The following is a 15,705-nucleotide window of genomic DNA, read 5'->3' as shown; positions in this document are numbered from 1 at the left end:
AGAGAGATAGAGTGAGTGAGTGAGTGAGAGAGAGAGAGAGGGGGGTACAGGGAGAGATATAGTGAGAGTGAGAGGGGTACAGAGAGAGAGATAGAGTGAGAGTGGTACAGAGAGAGATAGAGAGAGAGTGAGAGAGGTACAGAGTGAGAGATAGAGAGAGAGTGAGAGTGGTACAGAGAGAGAGAGGGAGAGTCATTCCTAAACCTCTGTGTGCAGCGTTGGCTAAACGACCGGAGAGGGTGACATGCTTCTGTATCTCCAGTGGGGTTGAAGGACTCCTTAAATGTCTCTATAATTCTCTTATCTCTCTGTGACTGATCTCTCCACTGTCTCCACTTGTTCCCACCACATTTTTCAGCCAGTGAAAAGGGCAGTCCGTTTTTCAGCTCCTAAGCACTCGTGACAGGAGTTGTCTTGGCTGCCTGGAAAGTGAAAGGCCCTTGGGCACCAGGGGTGGCAGTTGGTGGATCATAACTGAGTTCTGTTACTCCTCCAAATCATATCCCATCATGCGTGTTTTGGGTAGGGGGGGCGGCTGTCTGTTTGGGTGAGCCCAGACTGCAAACAGAGACAGGCAGACAGAGGTTGGATACTGACTGGTAAAGAGCAGTCAGGGTGGTATTGGAGAAAGAAGCGCGGATGTTGGGGATGAACAGTGACACGCAGACCCAGACAAACAGGTTGAAAAAGGACAGACCGGGGACGATCGTTTGTTGTGAGGATTTAGTGAGACTGGCGGTTTGATTCCCAGTCCCAGAGGTGGGATGAAGGAGGGATGATGGTGGAGGAGAGATGGGAGAGAAGGAGGGATGATGGTGGAGGAGAGATGGGAGAGAAGGAGGGATGATGGTGGAGGAGAGATGGGAGAGAAGGAGGGATGATGGTGGAGGAGAGATGGGAGAGAAGGAGGGATGATGGTGGAGGAGAGATGGGAGAGAAGGAGGGATGATGGTGGAGGAGAGATGGGAGAGAAGGAGGGATGATGGTGGAGGAGAGATGGGAGAGAAGGAGGGATGATGGTGGAGGAGAGATGGGAAAGAAGGAGAGATGATGGTGGAGGAGAGATGGGAGAGAAGGAGGGATGATGGTGGAGGAGAGATGGGAGAGAAGGAGGGATGATGGTGGAGGAGAGATGGGAGAGAAGGAGGGATGTTGGTGGAGGAGAGATGGGAAAGAAGGAGAGATGATGGTGGAGGAGAGATGGGAGAGAAGGAGGGATGATGGTGGAGGAGAGATGGGAGAGAAGGAGGGATGTTGGTGGAGGAGAGATGGGAGAGAAGGAGGGATGATGGTGGAGGAGAGATGGGAGAGAAGGAGGGATGATGGTGGAGGAGAGATGGGAGAGAAGGAGGGATGATGGTGGAGGAGAGATGGGAGAGAAGGAGGGATGTTGGTGGAGGAGAGATGGGAGAGAAGGAGGGATGTTGGTGGAGGAGAGATGGGAGAGAAGGAGGGATGACAGTGAAGGAGGAAGGAGGGATGGAGTGAAGGAGGGATGGAGTGAAGGAGGGATGGAGTGAAGGAGGAAGGAGGGATGGAGTGAAGGAGGGATGGAGTGAAGGAGAGATGGAGTGAAGGAGAGATGAAGGGTTAGGGGAGCGTACGGGAGCGTGGTCAGGGACTGATGGGTTGCCAGGTTTGACGGGGAAGAAACAGCATCACGCAGACATGCGGCTGCTCCTTTTGACGGCGCGTCGGATTAGGCTCGCAGGGCGCACGGCCCCGTCTCCATGACGCCGTCATCATTGTGGCAGGCCTGTCAGAGCACGCCGGAACGACCGAGGCAGATCCGACCTCGCTCGCCGGACGGCCAGTGTGTGTGACGCACACACCACCCTAACGGGGAATATGTTCCCCAAACTGGCAAGCTGGTGGCAAGGGAGTGACGGCAACGATGAGTGACATCATACGAAAACCGGATTCTGCTCCGGTGAAGACGTCTAGGGGAGTGGGAGGTATCAGACTGACGAGATGGTGAGAGAGTTCCTCTGGGTTTGGGGGTTACCACAGCCCTCTTACAGAGGGGCAAACCCCCCCAAAAAAGAAAAGATTTTGGATGATTTGAGCAAAAAACATTGAAAACAACCCTCATAGACAGGGGATATGAGCTGTACACATGATGTAGACAAAAGGACAAACACACACACACACAAGTTCACAAGCACACAAAACTCAGAGTAGTTTTGTAAGACTTTGCCAAGAAGGGAGGAGGCTTATTGCATTGCATTACCGGTCCAATGTTTTTATACGTGATATATTTCAACTGAATCGACAACCACAGTGGGAGAATAATGTGTAATCATTAGCAAAGGGTTTGCAAATTATTTATGTAATATAAGCAATGATAATTTACTCTGACTTTTTTTTCCCCCACTGCCATTAACAAGTAACTTGGAATCCAATAAATGTCACAATCGCTTTCACTTAATTAAAACAATAGATATCATACAGCAAGGCGAGGTGTCACTCATAGCCCAACATCCTGTAAACAACGATTTACGGCCAATGCTTTATGAGAAAGGGTGACACAAATAATAGCTATTAAGCTGTCAGTGAATGGTAGCAGGATCACATTACCGGAATTAGCTAAGATGCACCATTATAAACAAGGCCATTGCTGCTTCCGACAGTCCCAACAGAGGCAGGAGAGAGAGGGAGGTACGCAGACACGCCAGGGAGAGGGGTGAGATTCAGGACACGCTGACTCCAGGAGAGACTTTCTTCATGCGTCTACACCAGTCATCTTCTGGTCATAACGCTAATTAAATTAGAATTTCTTTTTTCATTTCCTTTGTCTGGAAGGATTCCAGACACACTGGAGAATGTGTGTATGTCACTACTGTGCAAAAGTCTTAGGCACACTAGATTTCATCATGAATATTTTCTCAAATAACATACAAATCTTCTGTATTTGTGCTGCTTTTTGCTTTTTTAACTTTTGCACAGCAGTGTATACATTTTTATAAATAATCTATAAACGACATAGAATTACAAGACTGGACATCAGATTGGACGCTGGCTACCCTCAGTGTGTGGTCGCGTGATTGGTGGGTTTAACCCTCGTGCTGCCTTCGGGTCACATGACCCAAAGGTTCATAACGAACCATCGTTGTGTTTACCCAATTTTACCCAATACAAAAACAAATTAAAATAATTTTCTTTTAACCATCGCAATGTGGGGGGTCTGAGACAGCCTAGCTGTTAAAAGAAAATGCTTCACTTTGTCTTTGTATGCGGTAAATTTGTCGCAATACAACGGTGGGTCACAATGACTGATGGGTCAGAATGACCCGAAGATAACACAAGGGTTAAAGAACGCGTCCAACCCCGTTAGCGTGGTGGTCTCTCCGCCTCGCGGCTCGACCGAGGCGTCCTCTCCACCATGCTCCATTCACGTTAGCGTCGACCCGCTAACGACATGTCCTATCACTGACCACCACGGTTGCCTTGACATCTGCGATCACCCGTGCAACCCCCGCTCAGTCTTTGGCAGGCGGAGAGGGCGGGTGGGGGGGAGAGAGGTGGGGAGGTACGTGGTTGTCATAGTACATGTCGTGACAAATGTGTCCCAGTGTGATACGAGGTCAAAACATCGATAGCGTGCCCACCTCAGTGCCTCGATGCTGACTGACAGGCTGTACACATCTGGGCTGAAGACAGTTGAATGAGATGCACACACATCTGAAAAAGACTTTGTTCACAGCAGCAGAAGACTGTATAGGTAGAATAGTAGAATAGTGTGGGGGTCAGATGGCTGAGCGGTTAGGGAGTTGGGCTATTAATCAGAAGGTTGTTGGTTCGATTCCCTGCCGTGCCAAACAACGTTGTGTCCTTGGGCAAGGCACTTAACCCTACTTGCCTCTGGGAAAATGTCCCTGTACTTACTGTAAGTCGCTCTGGATAAGAGCGTCTGCTAAATGACTAAATGTAAAATCTAAATGAATAGTAAACTACTTTGTATGGCTGGATGCCCAGTGGTCTTGTTGCACAAATTATATTTACAGTCAACACTGCCCTCTGGAGGTGTGAAGCATGTCTGCAGTTTGCACACATCCCCATCAACTATCTGCATTGAGCTGCATTGAAGTGAAGACAACCTGCCCATTCCATCAGGAAACTCCCATGTCTGCAGGTGTCTGTTTTGCATTCTGGAATCTTGAATGTGTCTTGTTTAAGGACACATAACCACATGGTAGACAGCACACACACACCATCTGACACACACACAAAATGTTCAAGGTCCGCTTTACGACCCTGGTCCTCCACCCTTCATCCCTCTAATAACCATTTAACACGGGTCATCGATCGCAGTTATCGGCAGGACTAATTTATTTATGAACTTGTCATTTCTAATCATTGATCTGGACGTCCTTCGTTAGAGAGATAATGAGATGCAGAGGTAAGAGATTCACTCAATCTGGTGTTTGGTCTAACTGAAGCAGTGTGTGGTTGTGGAAGGAAGGAGGGGGGTTACAAGGGAGTTGGGGGGGGGGGTGAGGGGAGATGGGGCAGACTTGATTCAGCTCAAGATGTATTTCACCTGTGCTTCAACTACCAGGCCTCAACACTCTCAACACTGCAGAGATGTTAAGCAAAACAAACACACATACAGGCTCAAACTAAATCACACAGTTAACAGCTCATTCTGGTCTCTCGCCATCAGCTTACTGCTACTATAAAAACCTCAGTAATTATTCAACAGTTGTGATGTTGTGCTGACAGTGCTCCAGTCTACAGACATTTGCATTATAACCATCTGCTTTTTTGACTAAATAACATTTGAAAGATAATGTTTTAAACTAAAGAGGGTACAATATCTGGGGAAATTGTGAGGTGTGCTTGTGCAGGTGGGTGTTTTTTATTTTTATTTTTACTGCATCACCACCAGACCTATTGTTTAAACTCATATCAAACATTTGGAGAATTTTCATGTGTACTTTACAACTGATATTTCTGTTGGCTATATTTTAATTGATTCGTGATTCAAATAGTACCATCTGCAAACTGAAAATATACCCACCAAAACGTAAATAAGCTCTACATGTATTTTGGGAAAATTGGCTTAGAAAAAGTTTACTGTAGGCGATCATTATGTCAGTAACAACTGTCTGAAAACTCACCATCAGCGCAAATAAAGGGAAAACAAAGCTGACCGGTAGTTAGTAGGCTAGCTACTGTAGCTGGTTACCAGCTGGCACTGGTACATTCGGTGCTTTGGAGAACTGTATAAGCTACAGAAGAACACATCATAGGCATAATGTACCATTTTGCTCACCTGGAGAAGCCGGCTGTGTCCGTTTAGCTCCGAGTCCTAAACCGGACCGTGAAATTACCGCTGCTGCTGTGTGGGATTGCAACAATGCTAGAGATAAAAAGTACGAAGGGCGAAAATCCAGGGTGTTGATATCACAGTCTGGAAACATAGCAAGCTACATAATATGTTATCAACCTGGCCTGTGCCTGTGGCGTTTCTGTAGCCGTCTTTATGCATTTTTGGCTAGACTAGCTAGCTATCTCCCAGTCGCTAACGGGCAACCGAACTGATGTCTACTGGTAGTGGTAAACGCGCGCAGGTTTGTGACGTTGTGACTGTGACTAGCTAGTTAGCTACCGTTACCTTAACTTTTCGCCACAAACACTAAAAGTAAGCAACGCTTTCGGGAACAATACGCACATATCGACACTGCAAAAATTCAGCGACTAGTTAGGGTGGGAAAATAATATGTAAGAGAGAATATAGAATATATATAGAATATATATAAGCACACCATAAAAAAATTATTTATTTTCCACCGTGAGTGTTGTTGGCAGTATGACTGCGAATAGCCTGCTACGTCTGCCGAAGAAGTTTTCAGAGCATTATTTGACGACTACAAGAGGATACACAGACCATGAAATATTATTTAAACATTATTATAATATACACATGTTCCTATTCAGCATCACGAGGTAGTCAAACAAAAAGTTAAGTATCAAAAGAATAAAAGCAAGTACACTGGGTTTAAACAAGTTTAATTTTCCACCAACGAGAGGTCAGTTCTGGATCAGTCTGAAAGCTTGTCCATTTGGAGTCTGGATGAGGAGTGCGGATAATGGATTGATTTCTCGGACCTCCATAACCATTGCAACATCTCTTTGATCTGGTGGTGGTGGTGATGATGATGGTCAAAGAGTCGTTTCTCTACACTGGAGGGATGAAGACCCCCATTACAGCAGAGTTAACAGTATCGCCACCCTAGCCCGATACATCAGATATAGAACATGTAACCACATCCTAGGGACATATAACATGTCATATCACATCCCAGGGATTTATGCAATTGTTTTAATGTGAATGAATTAAGGATTTTGGTGAGAGGCTTGGTGAGTGAAAACAATTAGCTTGCATTCAACTAAAACAACGCCTCGAGAGCAGTGAATTTTCTTAGGCAATTTTTTCCTGGTAATGAGCCATTCAGGTGGCTGAGAAATAAATAAGTTGCGTACCAAACAACATATACAGTATTTGATTATACATTTAAAAATAAATGAGTAAAATCAGTTTACGCACGGGAACTCGGAGAGGTGCAGAAACAACAAAAATATAACAACAGTACATGATGATCACAACAAAGCATATATAATGATCTGGATTCTGAATTGGCATCGGAAAGCAAGTAATACACTATAGCAAAGCAGAGACAGTCAAACTAAACACTGCAGGGGGAGGTTAACATCAGGAACACTGGAGGGGGGAGGTTAACATCAGGAACACTAGGGGGAGAGGGGGGAGGTTAACATCAGGAACACTAGGGGGGGGGGGGGAGGTTAACATCAGGAACACTAGGGGGGGGGGGGGGGGGAGGTTAACATCAGGAACACTAGGGGGGGGGGGGGGTTGGGGTGGGGGGGTGCTACTGGAAGAATCTTAAGCAGAGTGAGTTCATCGTCCCATTTCAGGAGGAATGCAGAGAGCGACCATCAAAAAAAACCTGTTAGAGCTCGTCTCTTAGGTGAATCACCATGCCGACGCGATCAGGTGGATCAAGGATGAAGCAAGTAACCAATGACCAGCTCTCATCATCACTACAGCGCTTCCAGCAAATCACTGTTCGAGAGCATCGAAAGGCGAAATCGACACATTTGATTCTCCCGTGAATCGCAATTTCAGCACCTCGATTCAGGGAGTAATCAGGGGTGCACGTGTTTTGCACTGGCATGTCGGGGTGGGGTTAGGAAGCTGTGAGCTTGGCAGTCATTGGTTGGAAGGAGGGTCAGTCTCAGGTCTTAGTCCCCACCTGCTCCTGCATCGCATCTGTGTCTCGGTCCAGAATGGGGTTGAGGCCCCGGAGGCCTGCGTATGGCCGTGGGGAGACCCCGTTAGGGACAACAAGTGCTCCCGTGTCTATGGGACAGATGTAGTCCTCCGTCTCGTCAGGTCTCCTCTTCCTCAGGTGGCTGAAGTGGTTGAAGCCCAGCTTCTTGGGCTGGAAAGACAGACAGACCAGTAAATGCTCCTACTTCCTCTCCCCACCTCCCTCCCTCCATCTGCCTCCCTCCACCTCTCTTTACCTCTCATCCTCTCTCCATCTACCTCCATCTTTTTCTTCCTCTCTCATCCTCCCTCACTGCCTCTCTCTTCACCTCATCTCCTTTTGTCCCTCCCTCTCTCTCTCCTCCCTCAAAAACCTAAAGTGCCCAAAAGGTCAAATGTCTCGGCGGCGGTCGTACCTTGACTTTGGCGGTGGTGGTGAGGGGCACGTGGCCGGTGGCGTTGGCGTACTCCCTCTTCTCCAGGGAGGCCTGCGGCCCCACCAGGAGGGAGAAGGCGGAGGCCAGGTGGCGGCGGAGCAGCGTCTTCTGAGGAGGGATGTTGAGGAGCAGGGCCAGGGTCTCTGAGCTGAACCGAGGCTCCAGAATCTGGACGGGGAGACGGGAGAGAGTTGGAGCTCACCAGCGGGGGAGGGGGGAGGAGAGGAGGGGAGGAAGGGGCGGGGAGGAGGGGGGAAGGGAGGAAGGTGTGGACACACGGTGGATAGGAGTGTTGAGAGAGAGTCTCTGTGGTGTGTCTCTGTGTTACATAGCTGCATATAAAGAAATGTGAGTGTACCGTGCAGATTCAGATCAGGTTCAGGTTGAGATTCAGATCAGGTTCAGGTTGAGATTCAGGTTCTGATCAGGTTCAGATTCTCATTCAGATTCAGAAAAGGTTCAGATGAGATTCAGATTTAAGATCCAACTAAAAAAACAATTTTCCCTCCCAAACAAAAACAGATAAAATCATAAAATTCTAATCTGACCGTCTTCTGACTGAACGACTTGTAACCTGAGTCTTCTACTGTAAGAAGAGATGGTGCACGGTGGTGTTAAGGAGAGAGGGTGAAGGGTGGGGTTAAGGAGAGAGGGTGCAGGGTGGGGTTAAGGAGAGAGGGTGAAGGGTGGGGTTGAGGGAGAGACACTCACGATGAGCCCCCCGTGCACCCCGCTGCCCCTCAGGTTGGGGGCATACTCCGCCAGCTCCACCGCCCGCAGCCACTCCATCACCCGGTGGTTGGACCACTGCACCACCTCCGAGGGAGGGGGCTGCTTCTGGGGGGCAACACACACATGGATGCACACACACACACCAGACATAAGACTATGAACCACTCATCTCTTCATGCCACCCTCTCTCCTCCCTCCCTCCCTCTCCTCGCCCTGCCCCTCCCACCGTTCACCGTTCACCCCCCCCCTCACCTCCTCCCCCTCCCCCCCCCACCTCCTCCCCCCCCTCACCTCCTCCCCCCTCCCTCACCTCCTCCCCCTCACCCCCTCCCCCCTCCCTCACCCCCTCCCCCCCCCTCACCTCCTCCCCCCCTCACCTCCTCCCCCCCCCCTCACCCCCCCCCCCCTCACCACCTCCCCCTCACCTCCTCCCCCTCACCCCCTCCCCCCCACCTCCTCCCCCCCCTCACCTCCTCCCCCCTCCCTCACCTCATCCCCCTCACCCCCTCCCCCCTCCCTCACCTCCTCCCCCTCACCCCCTCCCCCCTCCCTCACCCCCTCCCCCCCCCTCACCTCCCCCCTCCCTCACCTCCTCCCCCTCACCCCCTCCCTCACCTCCTCCCTCCCCCCCTCACCACCTCCCCCCCCCCTCACCTCCTCCCCAGGCCTGCGGCGGAGGCAGTGGGGGTTGAACTTGTTGACGTGGAGGACGTGGATGGCACACTTGATGCTGAGGTGGTGGAGCTGGCTAGTGACCTTCAGGGTCAAGAGGTCGTTCTGGAGGAACAGAACAGACACACACACGCACACACAACAACACAAACACACGTCAAAAGTTGAGTGTGAACACTGACTGCACTTTTATATTCATATTATTTTCGTTCTGCTCTGGGATCCACTACTAAGGTCTTACCACAGTGAGATACTGGATCATCCTTCCATCCACTCTGCCCTCGTGGAACTGGTCTTTGTACTGAGGGAGCCCAATGTCATCCAACCAGCCTGGAAAGGAATTTCACCTCAGTCAGCATTTCAATTGTCCAGGTCTTGGCTAAGGTTGGTGGTGAATGTAGGCAACTGAATGGGCCTTAAAGAAGTGTCCGAATGCGGTATAGATTGGAGAGGTTTGCGTAGCGGTGAGGTGAGGGGGGGTGGAATTAGGTGGGGGGAGATGAGGTGAGGTAAGGTGAGGGGAGGTGAGGTGAGGGGGGGTGGAATTAGGTGGGGGGAGATGAGGTGAGGTAAGGTGAGGGGAGGTGAGGTGAGGGGGGGTGGAATTAGGTGGGGGGAGATGAGGTGAGGTAAGGTGAGGGGAGGTGAGGTGAGGGGAGGTGAGGTGGGTTAAATGTGAACGTACGTGTGACCCAGATGTGGTCCAGCTCGGAGGACTTCTCCACCACGTTGCTGCTGAGGGAGGTCAGAGCCAGCTGCAGCTTCTTCCTGTGGAGGGCGTGCTTCATTCCCATGTCCTGCTCTCACACACACACACACACACACACACACACACACACAGACACACACACACACAAAGACACACACACATTAAGACTCACAGAGGCACACAAGCATGTATACACATTTCTTTGTGCCTAAGACTTTTGCACGGTACGGATGTTAACCAGCTCTCCTCCTGTTCCTGACCTTCTCAAAGTCCTGGGGCGTCGCAGACAGCAGTGTCTGGCCGTTCTCCACCCACTGCCTGGTCAGGTTGACGTACTGCCCCAGGCCACAGTCCTCCAGCCAGCCGCACACCTGATCCCGGCTCCACTGGCAGAACGGAGTGTTGACATCACTGAGATACACGTGACAGAAAACACACACCCATCAGTCTGTCTGCGTGACAAGAATTACCTTTGAAGATCATGGTTTTAGGAAAGGGAATTAAATATCCTGCTCTTGTTGTTGCTGTTAGCCCCTTCTCCATGCAGCCCAGAACCAGGTCTTTACTGTACTGCTCTGGTAGAACCAGGTCTTTACCGTACTGTGCTGGTAGAACCAGGTCTTTCAAATACTCGCAGAACCGGGTCTTTACCGTACTGCGCTGGCAGAACCTGGGCTCCTCGTCAGCCTGGGCCCTGCCGTGGCCCGCAGACCCCCCCTCCTGAACTGGCTCTGGTCCTGGTCCACTGACTGGAGCCCCCCAGACTGGAGCCCCCCAGACTGGAGCCCCCCAGACTGGAGCCCCCCAGACTGGGTCCTCCTCAGCCTGGGAGAGTGGTGAGGGAAAATGAGAGGTAAAGAGAGAGTAGTGTGTACTTGTTGGTAGGTAGTGTGTACTCCTACGTAAGTAGTGTGTACTTGTAGACAGGTAGTGTGTACTTGTAGGAAGGTAGTGTGTACTTGTAGGCAGGTAGTGTGTACTTATAGGCAGGTAGTGTGTACTTGTAGGCAGGTAGTGTGTACTTGTAGGCAGGTAGTGTGTACTCGTGCTGACTCACTTCCCCCACAGCTTCCTGATGCTCCTGTTGTTCTTCAGGTGTTCCGGAGAGCCCACCAACCGCTGACCTGACTCCGCCCCTGAGGACTGGGGGGAGGAGTCAGAGGGCGGGACACTTCCTGTCTTCTCAGTCTTTCCTTCGCAGAGCGGAGAGAGAGAGAGAGAGTACAGCTCTGATTAGTGGCTTGACACTTTATCCTGCGAGTGTGGGGTCAAGTGGAGCTGTGTATCACAGGATCTACCATTTTTTGGGTTTGGAGTATTGGTCGCAAGTAATTCCAGACATGTAATGCATGACTATGACCACTGGGTGGTGCTACATGCAGATTGTGGAGGCCACGGTCACAGTGGCTCTCTCATCCTCCCTATTTTCAGCGGGATAGGGTGGGGTGTGGGAGTGTGGTCAATCAGAGAGGGAGGGTGGGGTTAGGGTGAGCATGGTCAATCAGAGAGACTAGGGGTGGGGTGGGGAGTGTGGTGCGTTAGAGAGGGAGGGTGGGGTCAGGGTGAGGGTGGTGTGAGAGAGAGAGGGAGGGTGGGGCTGAGTGTGGTCTGGGTCTGAAGCAGGAATAACCCTGGGCTGGGCTCAGTCTGAGGTCCAGGATCAGAGAGAGGACCACCACGACCCTGACTCTACTGACGCACATACCATGCTGCCCAGCCTTTCATGTCAAGAACACGCAGACAACATGTGTAGATGGTATATTAGGATGTATGTAGTCATGCTAAAAGGTGTATTTCCATTGCTTTTTATAGCTATTTTATCATAGTTCAAAGTAGTCATGATTCTAAGTAAGTGTGGTATAAATATGTGGGCAACAGTTTAACGTTACGTAAAGCTTACTCTGGATGTTTAACGCTACGTAAAGCTTACTCTGGATGTTTAACGCTACGTAAAGCTTACTCTGGATGTTTAACGCTACGTAAAGCTTACTCTGGATGTTTAACGCTACGTAAAGCTTACTCTGGATGTTTAACGCTACGTAAAGCTTACTCTGGATGTTTAACGCTACGTAAAGCTTACTCTGGATGTTTAACGCTACGTAAAGCTTACTCTGGATGTTTAACGCTACGTAAAGCTTACTCTGGATGTTTAACGCTACGTAAAGCTTACTCTGGATGTTTAACGCTACGTAAAGCTTACTCTGGATGTTTAACGCTACGTAAAGCTTACTCTGGATGTTTAACGCTACGTAAAGCTTACTCTGGATGTTTAACGCTACGTAAAGCTTACTCTGGATGTTTAACGCTACGTAAAGCTTACTCTGGATGTTTAACGCTACGTAAAGCTTACTCTGGATGGAGTCTCCGTCCTCACTCGTCGCTGGAGATCTCTGGCTCTGAGAGTCGCTGGCCTCCCCGGTCTCCCTGGCCTCTGGGCTGTCTGCAGTCTCCCTGGCCTCGCTGGCCTCGCTGGTCTCTCCAGCCTCGCTGGTGTCTCCGGCCTCGCAGTCTCCGTTGTGCTCCGTGAGTGACACCTGACGTTCCACATGTTAGTCATGTGATTCATTCAGCAGGTGATATTAACTACAGCAGCAGATCCCGGATCAAAAGTGCATACTGTTACCTAACAGTCAGAGTCAGGGGACACTATAGGTAAACAAAAAATAAACCATTCTTCAGAGTAAAGAAAAACATCTAAATGACTTCCAAACAACAAACAAACCTTCACAGGCAAGGTGGAACACCTGCTCTCCCCCTGCTGGACCTGGGGAAGCAACACAGTCCACACATCTGACACAGGATCAACACATGTAACACAGTCCACACATCTGACACAGGATCAACACATGTAACACAGTCCACACATCTGACACAGGATCAACACATGTAACACAGTCCACACATCTGACACAGGATCAACACATGTAACACAGACCACACATCTGACACAGGATCAACACATGTAACACAGACCACACATCTGACACAGGATCAACACATGTAACACAGTCCACACATCTGACACAGGATCAACACATGTAACACAGTCCACACATCTGACACAGGATCAACACATGTAACACAGTCCACACATCTGACACAGGATCAACACGTGTAACACAGACCACACATCTGACACAGGATCCACACATCTGACACAGGATCAACACATGTAACACAGACCACACATCTGACACAGGATCAACACATGTAACACAGTCCACACATCTGACACAGGATCAACACGTGTAACACAGTCCACACATCTGACACAGAATCAACACGTGTTTACGAAAGACGCAGAAAATGGTATTTGGTTCCGGGTGTACACACAACACACAACACACACTGAAAGAGCCGAGCAGTTTGGGATCACGTATGGAAACAGAAGTACCTCAGGTGAAGCGTGAGCCAATAGGGTGCTGTCTATCACAGGCTACAGGGAGGTAGAGTAGAACGAGAGGGAGGTGAAGCGTGGAAAAAGTTATGGTTCAGAGAGAGAGATGTGCTGGATCACAGCAGAAGGACTGAGACAGAGGTCATGAGAGAAGGTTTTTCATGCTGCTGGAGAGAAGCAGGGGCTGTGGCCTGATGAAACAAACATTTAATGTTAACAAAGCAGAGCAGAGTACAGTAGAGTCCTCATCAAGTACTCTTTTTCTTTGAAACCTTTTTAGAAAATATTTTTTCAACCTTTCAAAACAAAAACAACAACAAAATATTTGTGTTCACACACCATGGCACAACATTTTTTTCAACCTTTTGAAACAAAAAAAAAAACGTTAAAAATATTTGTACTTTGTTACTTCCCATCTCTGGGGACGTCAAGGCTTCTTACTTGGAGCGGGGGTCTTTGTGAGGGGAGAGCGAGGAACGCAGCTGTGGGGAGGAGCTGCTGGAGGACAGCTGGGACTGAGGAGAGACGAAACAAATGCACCTCAACGTGGGTGATCCTAACCCTCTCCCCTCCTCCTCCCCTTCACTCCTTCCTCCTCTCATTTTTTTACCCCCTCCTTCCCTCCTCACCTCCCCGATCCACTCGCCAGTCTTACTCCCCGCCACCCCCCAAGCCCATCTCCTCATTTCATCCCCACTACTCACCCCCTAACCCCCCCACTACTCACCCCCTAACCCCCCCACTACTCAACCCCTAACCCCCCCACTACTCACCCCCTAACCCCCCACTACTCACCCCCTAACCCCCCACTACTCACCCCCTAACCCCCCCACTACTCACCCCCTAACCCCCCCACTACTCACCCCCTAACCCCCCCACTACTCACCCCCTAACCCCCCAACTACTCACCCCCTAACCCCCCCACTACTCACCCCCTAACCCCCCACCGCCTCACCCCCTAACCCCCCCACTACTCACCCCCTAACCCCCCCACTACTCACCCCCTAACCCCCCACCGCCTCACCCCCTAACCCCCCCACTACTCACCCCCTAACCCCCCCACTACTCACCCCCTAACCCCCCACCGCCTCACCCCATAACCCCCCCACTACTCACCCCCTAACCCCCCACTACTCACCCCCTAAACCCCCCACTACTCACCCCCTAACCCCCCACTACTCACCCCCTAACCCCCCACTACTCACCCCCTAACCCCCCACTACTCACCCCCTAACCCCCCCACTACTCACCCCCTAACCCCCCCACTACTCACCCCCTAACCCCCCCACTACTCACCCCCTAACCCCCCACTACTCACCCCCTAACCCCCCACTACTCACCCCCTAACCCCCCCACTACTCACCCCCTAACCCCCCACTACTCACCCCCTAACCCCCCACTACTCACCCCTAACCCCCCCACTACTCACCCCCTAACCCCCCACTACTCACCCCCTAACCCCCCCACTACTCACCCCCTAACCCCCCCACTACTCACCCCCTAACCCCCCCACTACTCACCCCCTAACCCCCCACCGCCTCACCCCCTAACCCCCCCACTACTCACCCCCTAACCCCCCCACTCTAAGTATCAAATCAAATCAAAATGATTTGATACTTAGGACTACTCACCCCCCACCGCCTCACCCCCCCCCCCCCCCCCCCCACCTCAGACTTCAGGCTGCTGGACGGGGAGTCGGTGGACAGAGCCGTCGTCATGGCGCCCTGCTCCTCCTCCTCACTGCTGCTGGACGGCGTCCTCTGATTGGACACGGGGATAGCAGGGGGCGAGGCCGGAGGCGGGGCTAGGGCAAAAACACAGCTGTGTTATTAAAAAGTGGAGAGGAGGAGAGATGGAGGGATGGAGAGGGGGAGAGATGGACAGGATAAGAGATGGAGAGGAGGAGAGATGGAGAGGAGGAGGGATGGAGAAGGAGAGATGGAGAGATGGAGAGGAGGAGAGATGGACAGGATAAGAGATGGAGATGAGGAGAGATGGAGAGGAGGAGGAATGGAGAGATGGAGAAGAGGAGAGATGGAGAGGAAGAGGGATGGAGAGATGGAGAGGAGGAGGGATGGATGTGTGGTTACCGTGGTTACCATGCCTGGACGTGGAGATCTCTCTAAACTGTCGGCACTGGCTCAACAGGAGGGTCAGTTCCTCGATCCTGCGATCCTGAAACACATAGTCATGACTATGTTAAGCCTGTGTTCTGCTCCTCTCTTTCACCAACCGTCTCTGGAGGAGGGGATCCCTCACTGAATTGCTCCTCCCAAGGTTTCTTCCATTTTTTCTCCTCTAGTGAGTTTTTCTGGGAGTTTTTTCTTGTCTTCCTTGAGGGTTTAGGTTGGTTGAGGGGCAGTTCTATGGGCGTGTGTGAAGCCCTCTGCGACATGCTTGCGTGTAAAAAGGGCTATACAAATACATTTTGCTTTGATTTAGATGTAGTTATGGAACACTTTAT

General features: G+C 50.7%; 1 protein-coding gene across 1 annotated transcript in view; it reads right to left on the bottom strand.

The window, feature by feature from the left end:
* Positions 1-5,996: 5,996 nt before the first annotated feature.
* The window catches only part of ppfibp2a (PPFIA binding protein 2a), an 18,307-nt gene continuing 8,598 nt past the window's right edge, over positions 5,997-15,705 (bottom strand). The window contains exons 5-21 of the mRNA XM_062471744.1: positions 15,332-15,416; positions 14,909-15,045; positions 13,683-13,756; positions 13,399-13,432; positions 13,239-13,280; positions 12,567-12,608; positions 12,195-12,378; positions 10,902-11,037; positions 10,496-10,669; positions 10,105-10,255; positions 9,821-9,932; positions 9,377-9,465; positions 9,118-9,240; positions 8,443-8,568; positions 7,711-7,899; positions 7,278-7,466; positions 5,997-6,186 (exon numbers count right to left, since the gene is read on the bottom strand). Of these exons, the coding sequence (XP_062327728.1) occupies positions 6,166-6,186; positions 7,278-7,466; positions 7,711-7,899; positions 8,443-8,568; positions 9,118-9,240; positions 9,377-9,465; positions 9,821-9,932; positions 10,105-10,255; positions 10,496-10,669; positions 10,902-11,037; positions 12,195-12,378; positions 12,567-12,608; positions 13,239-13,280; positions 13,399-13,432; positions 13,683-13,756; positions 14,909-15,045; positions 15,332-15,416 (1,908 nt within the window). The 3' untranslated portion in view covers positions 5,997-6,165. The remainder of the gene's footprint in view (positions 6,187-7,277; positions 7,467-7,710; positions 7,900-8,442; positions 8,569-9,117; positions 9,241-9,376; positions 9,466-9,820; positions 9,933-10,104; positions 10,256-10,495; positions 10,670-10,901; positions 11,038-12,194; positions 12,379-12,566; positions 12,609-13,238; positions 13,281-13,398; positions 13,433-13,682; positions 13,757-14,908; positions 15,046-15,331; positions 15,417-15,705) is intronic.

The sequence above is a fragment of the Osmerus eperlanus genome, chromosome 10 (assembly GCF_963692335.1).
Source record: "Osmerus eperlanus chromosome 10, fOsmEpe2.1, whole genome shotgun sequence".
In the NCBI taxonomy this organism is placed as follows: domain Eukaryota; kingdom Metazoa; phylum Chordata; class Actinopteri; order Osmeriformes; family Osmeridae; genus Osmerus; species Osmerus eperlanus.
This window is presented reverse-complemented; position numbering and strand designations above follow the sequence as displayed.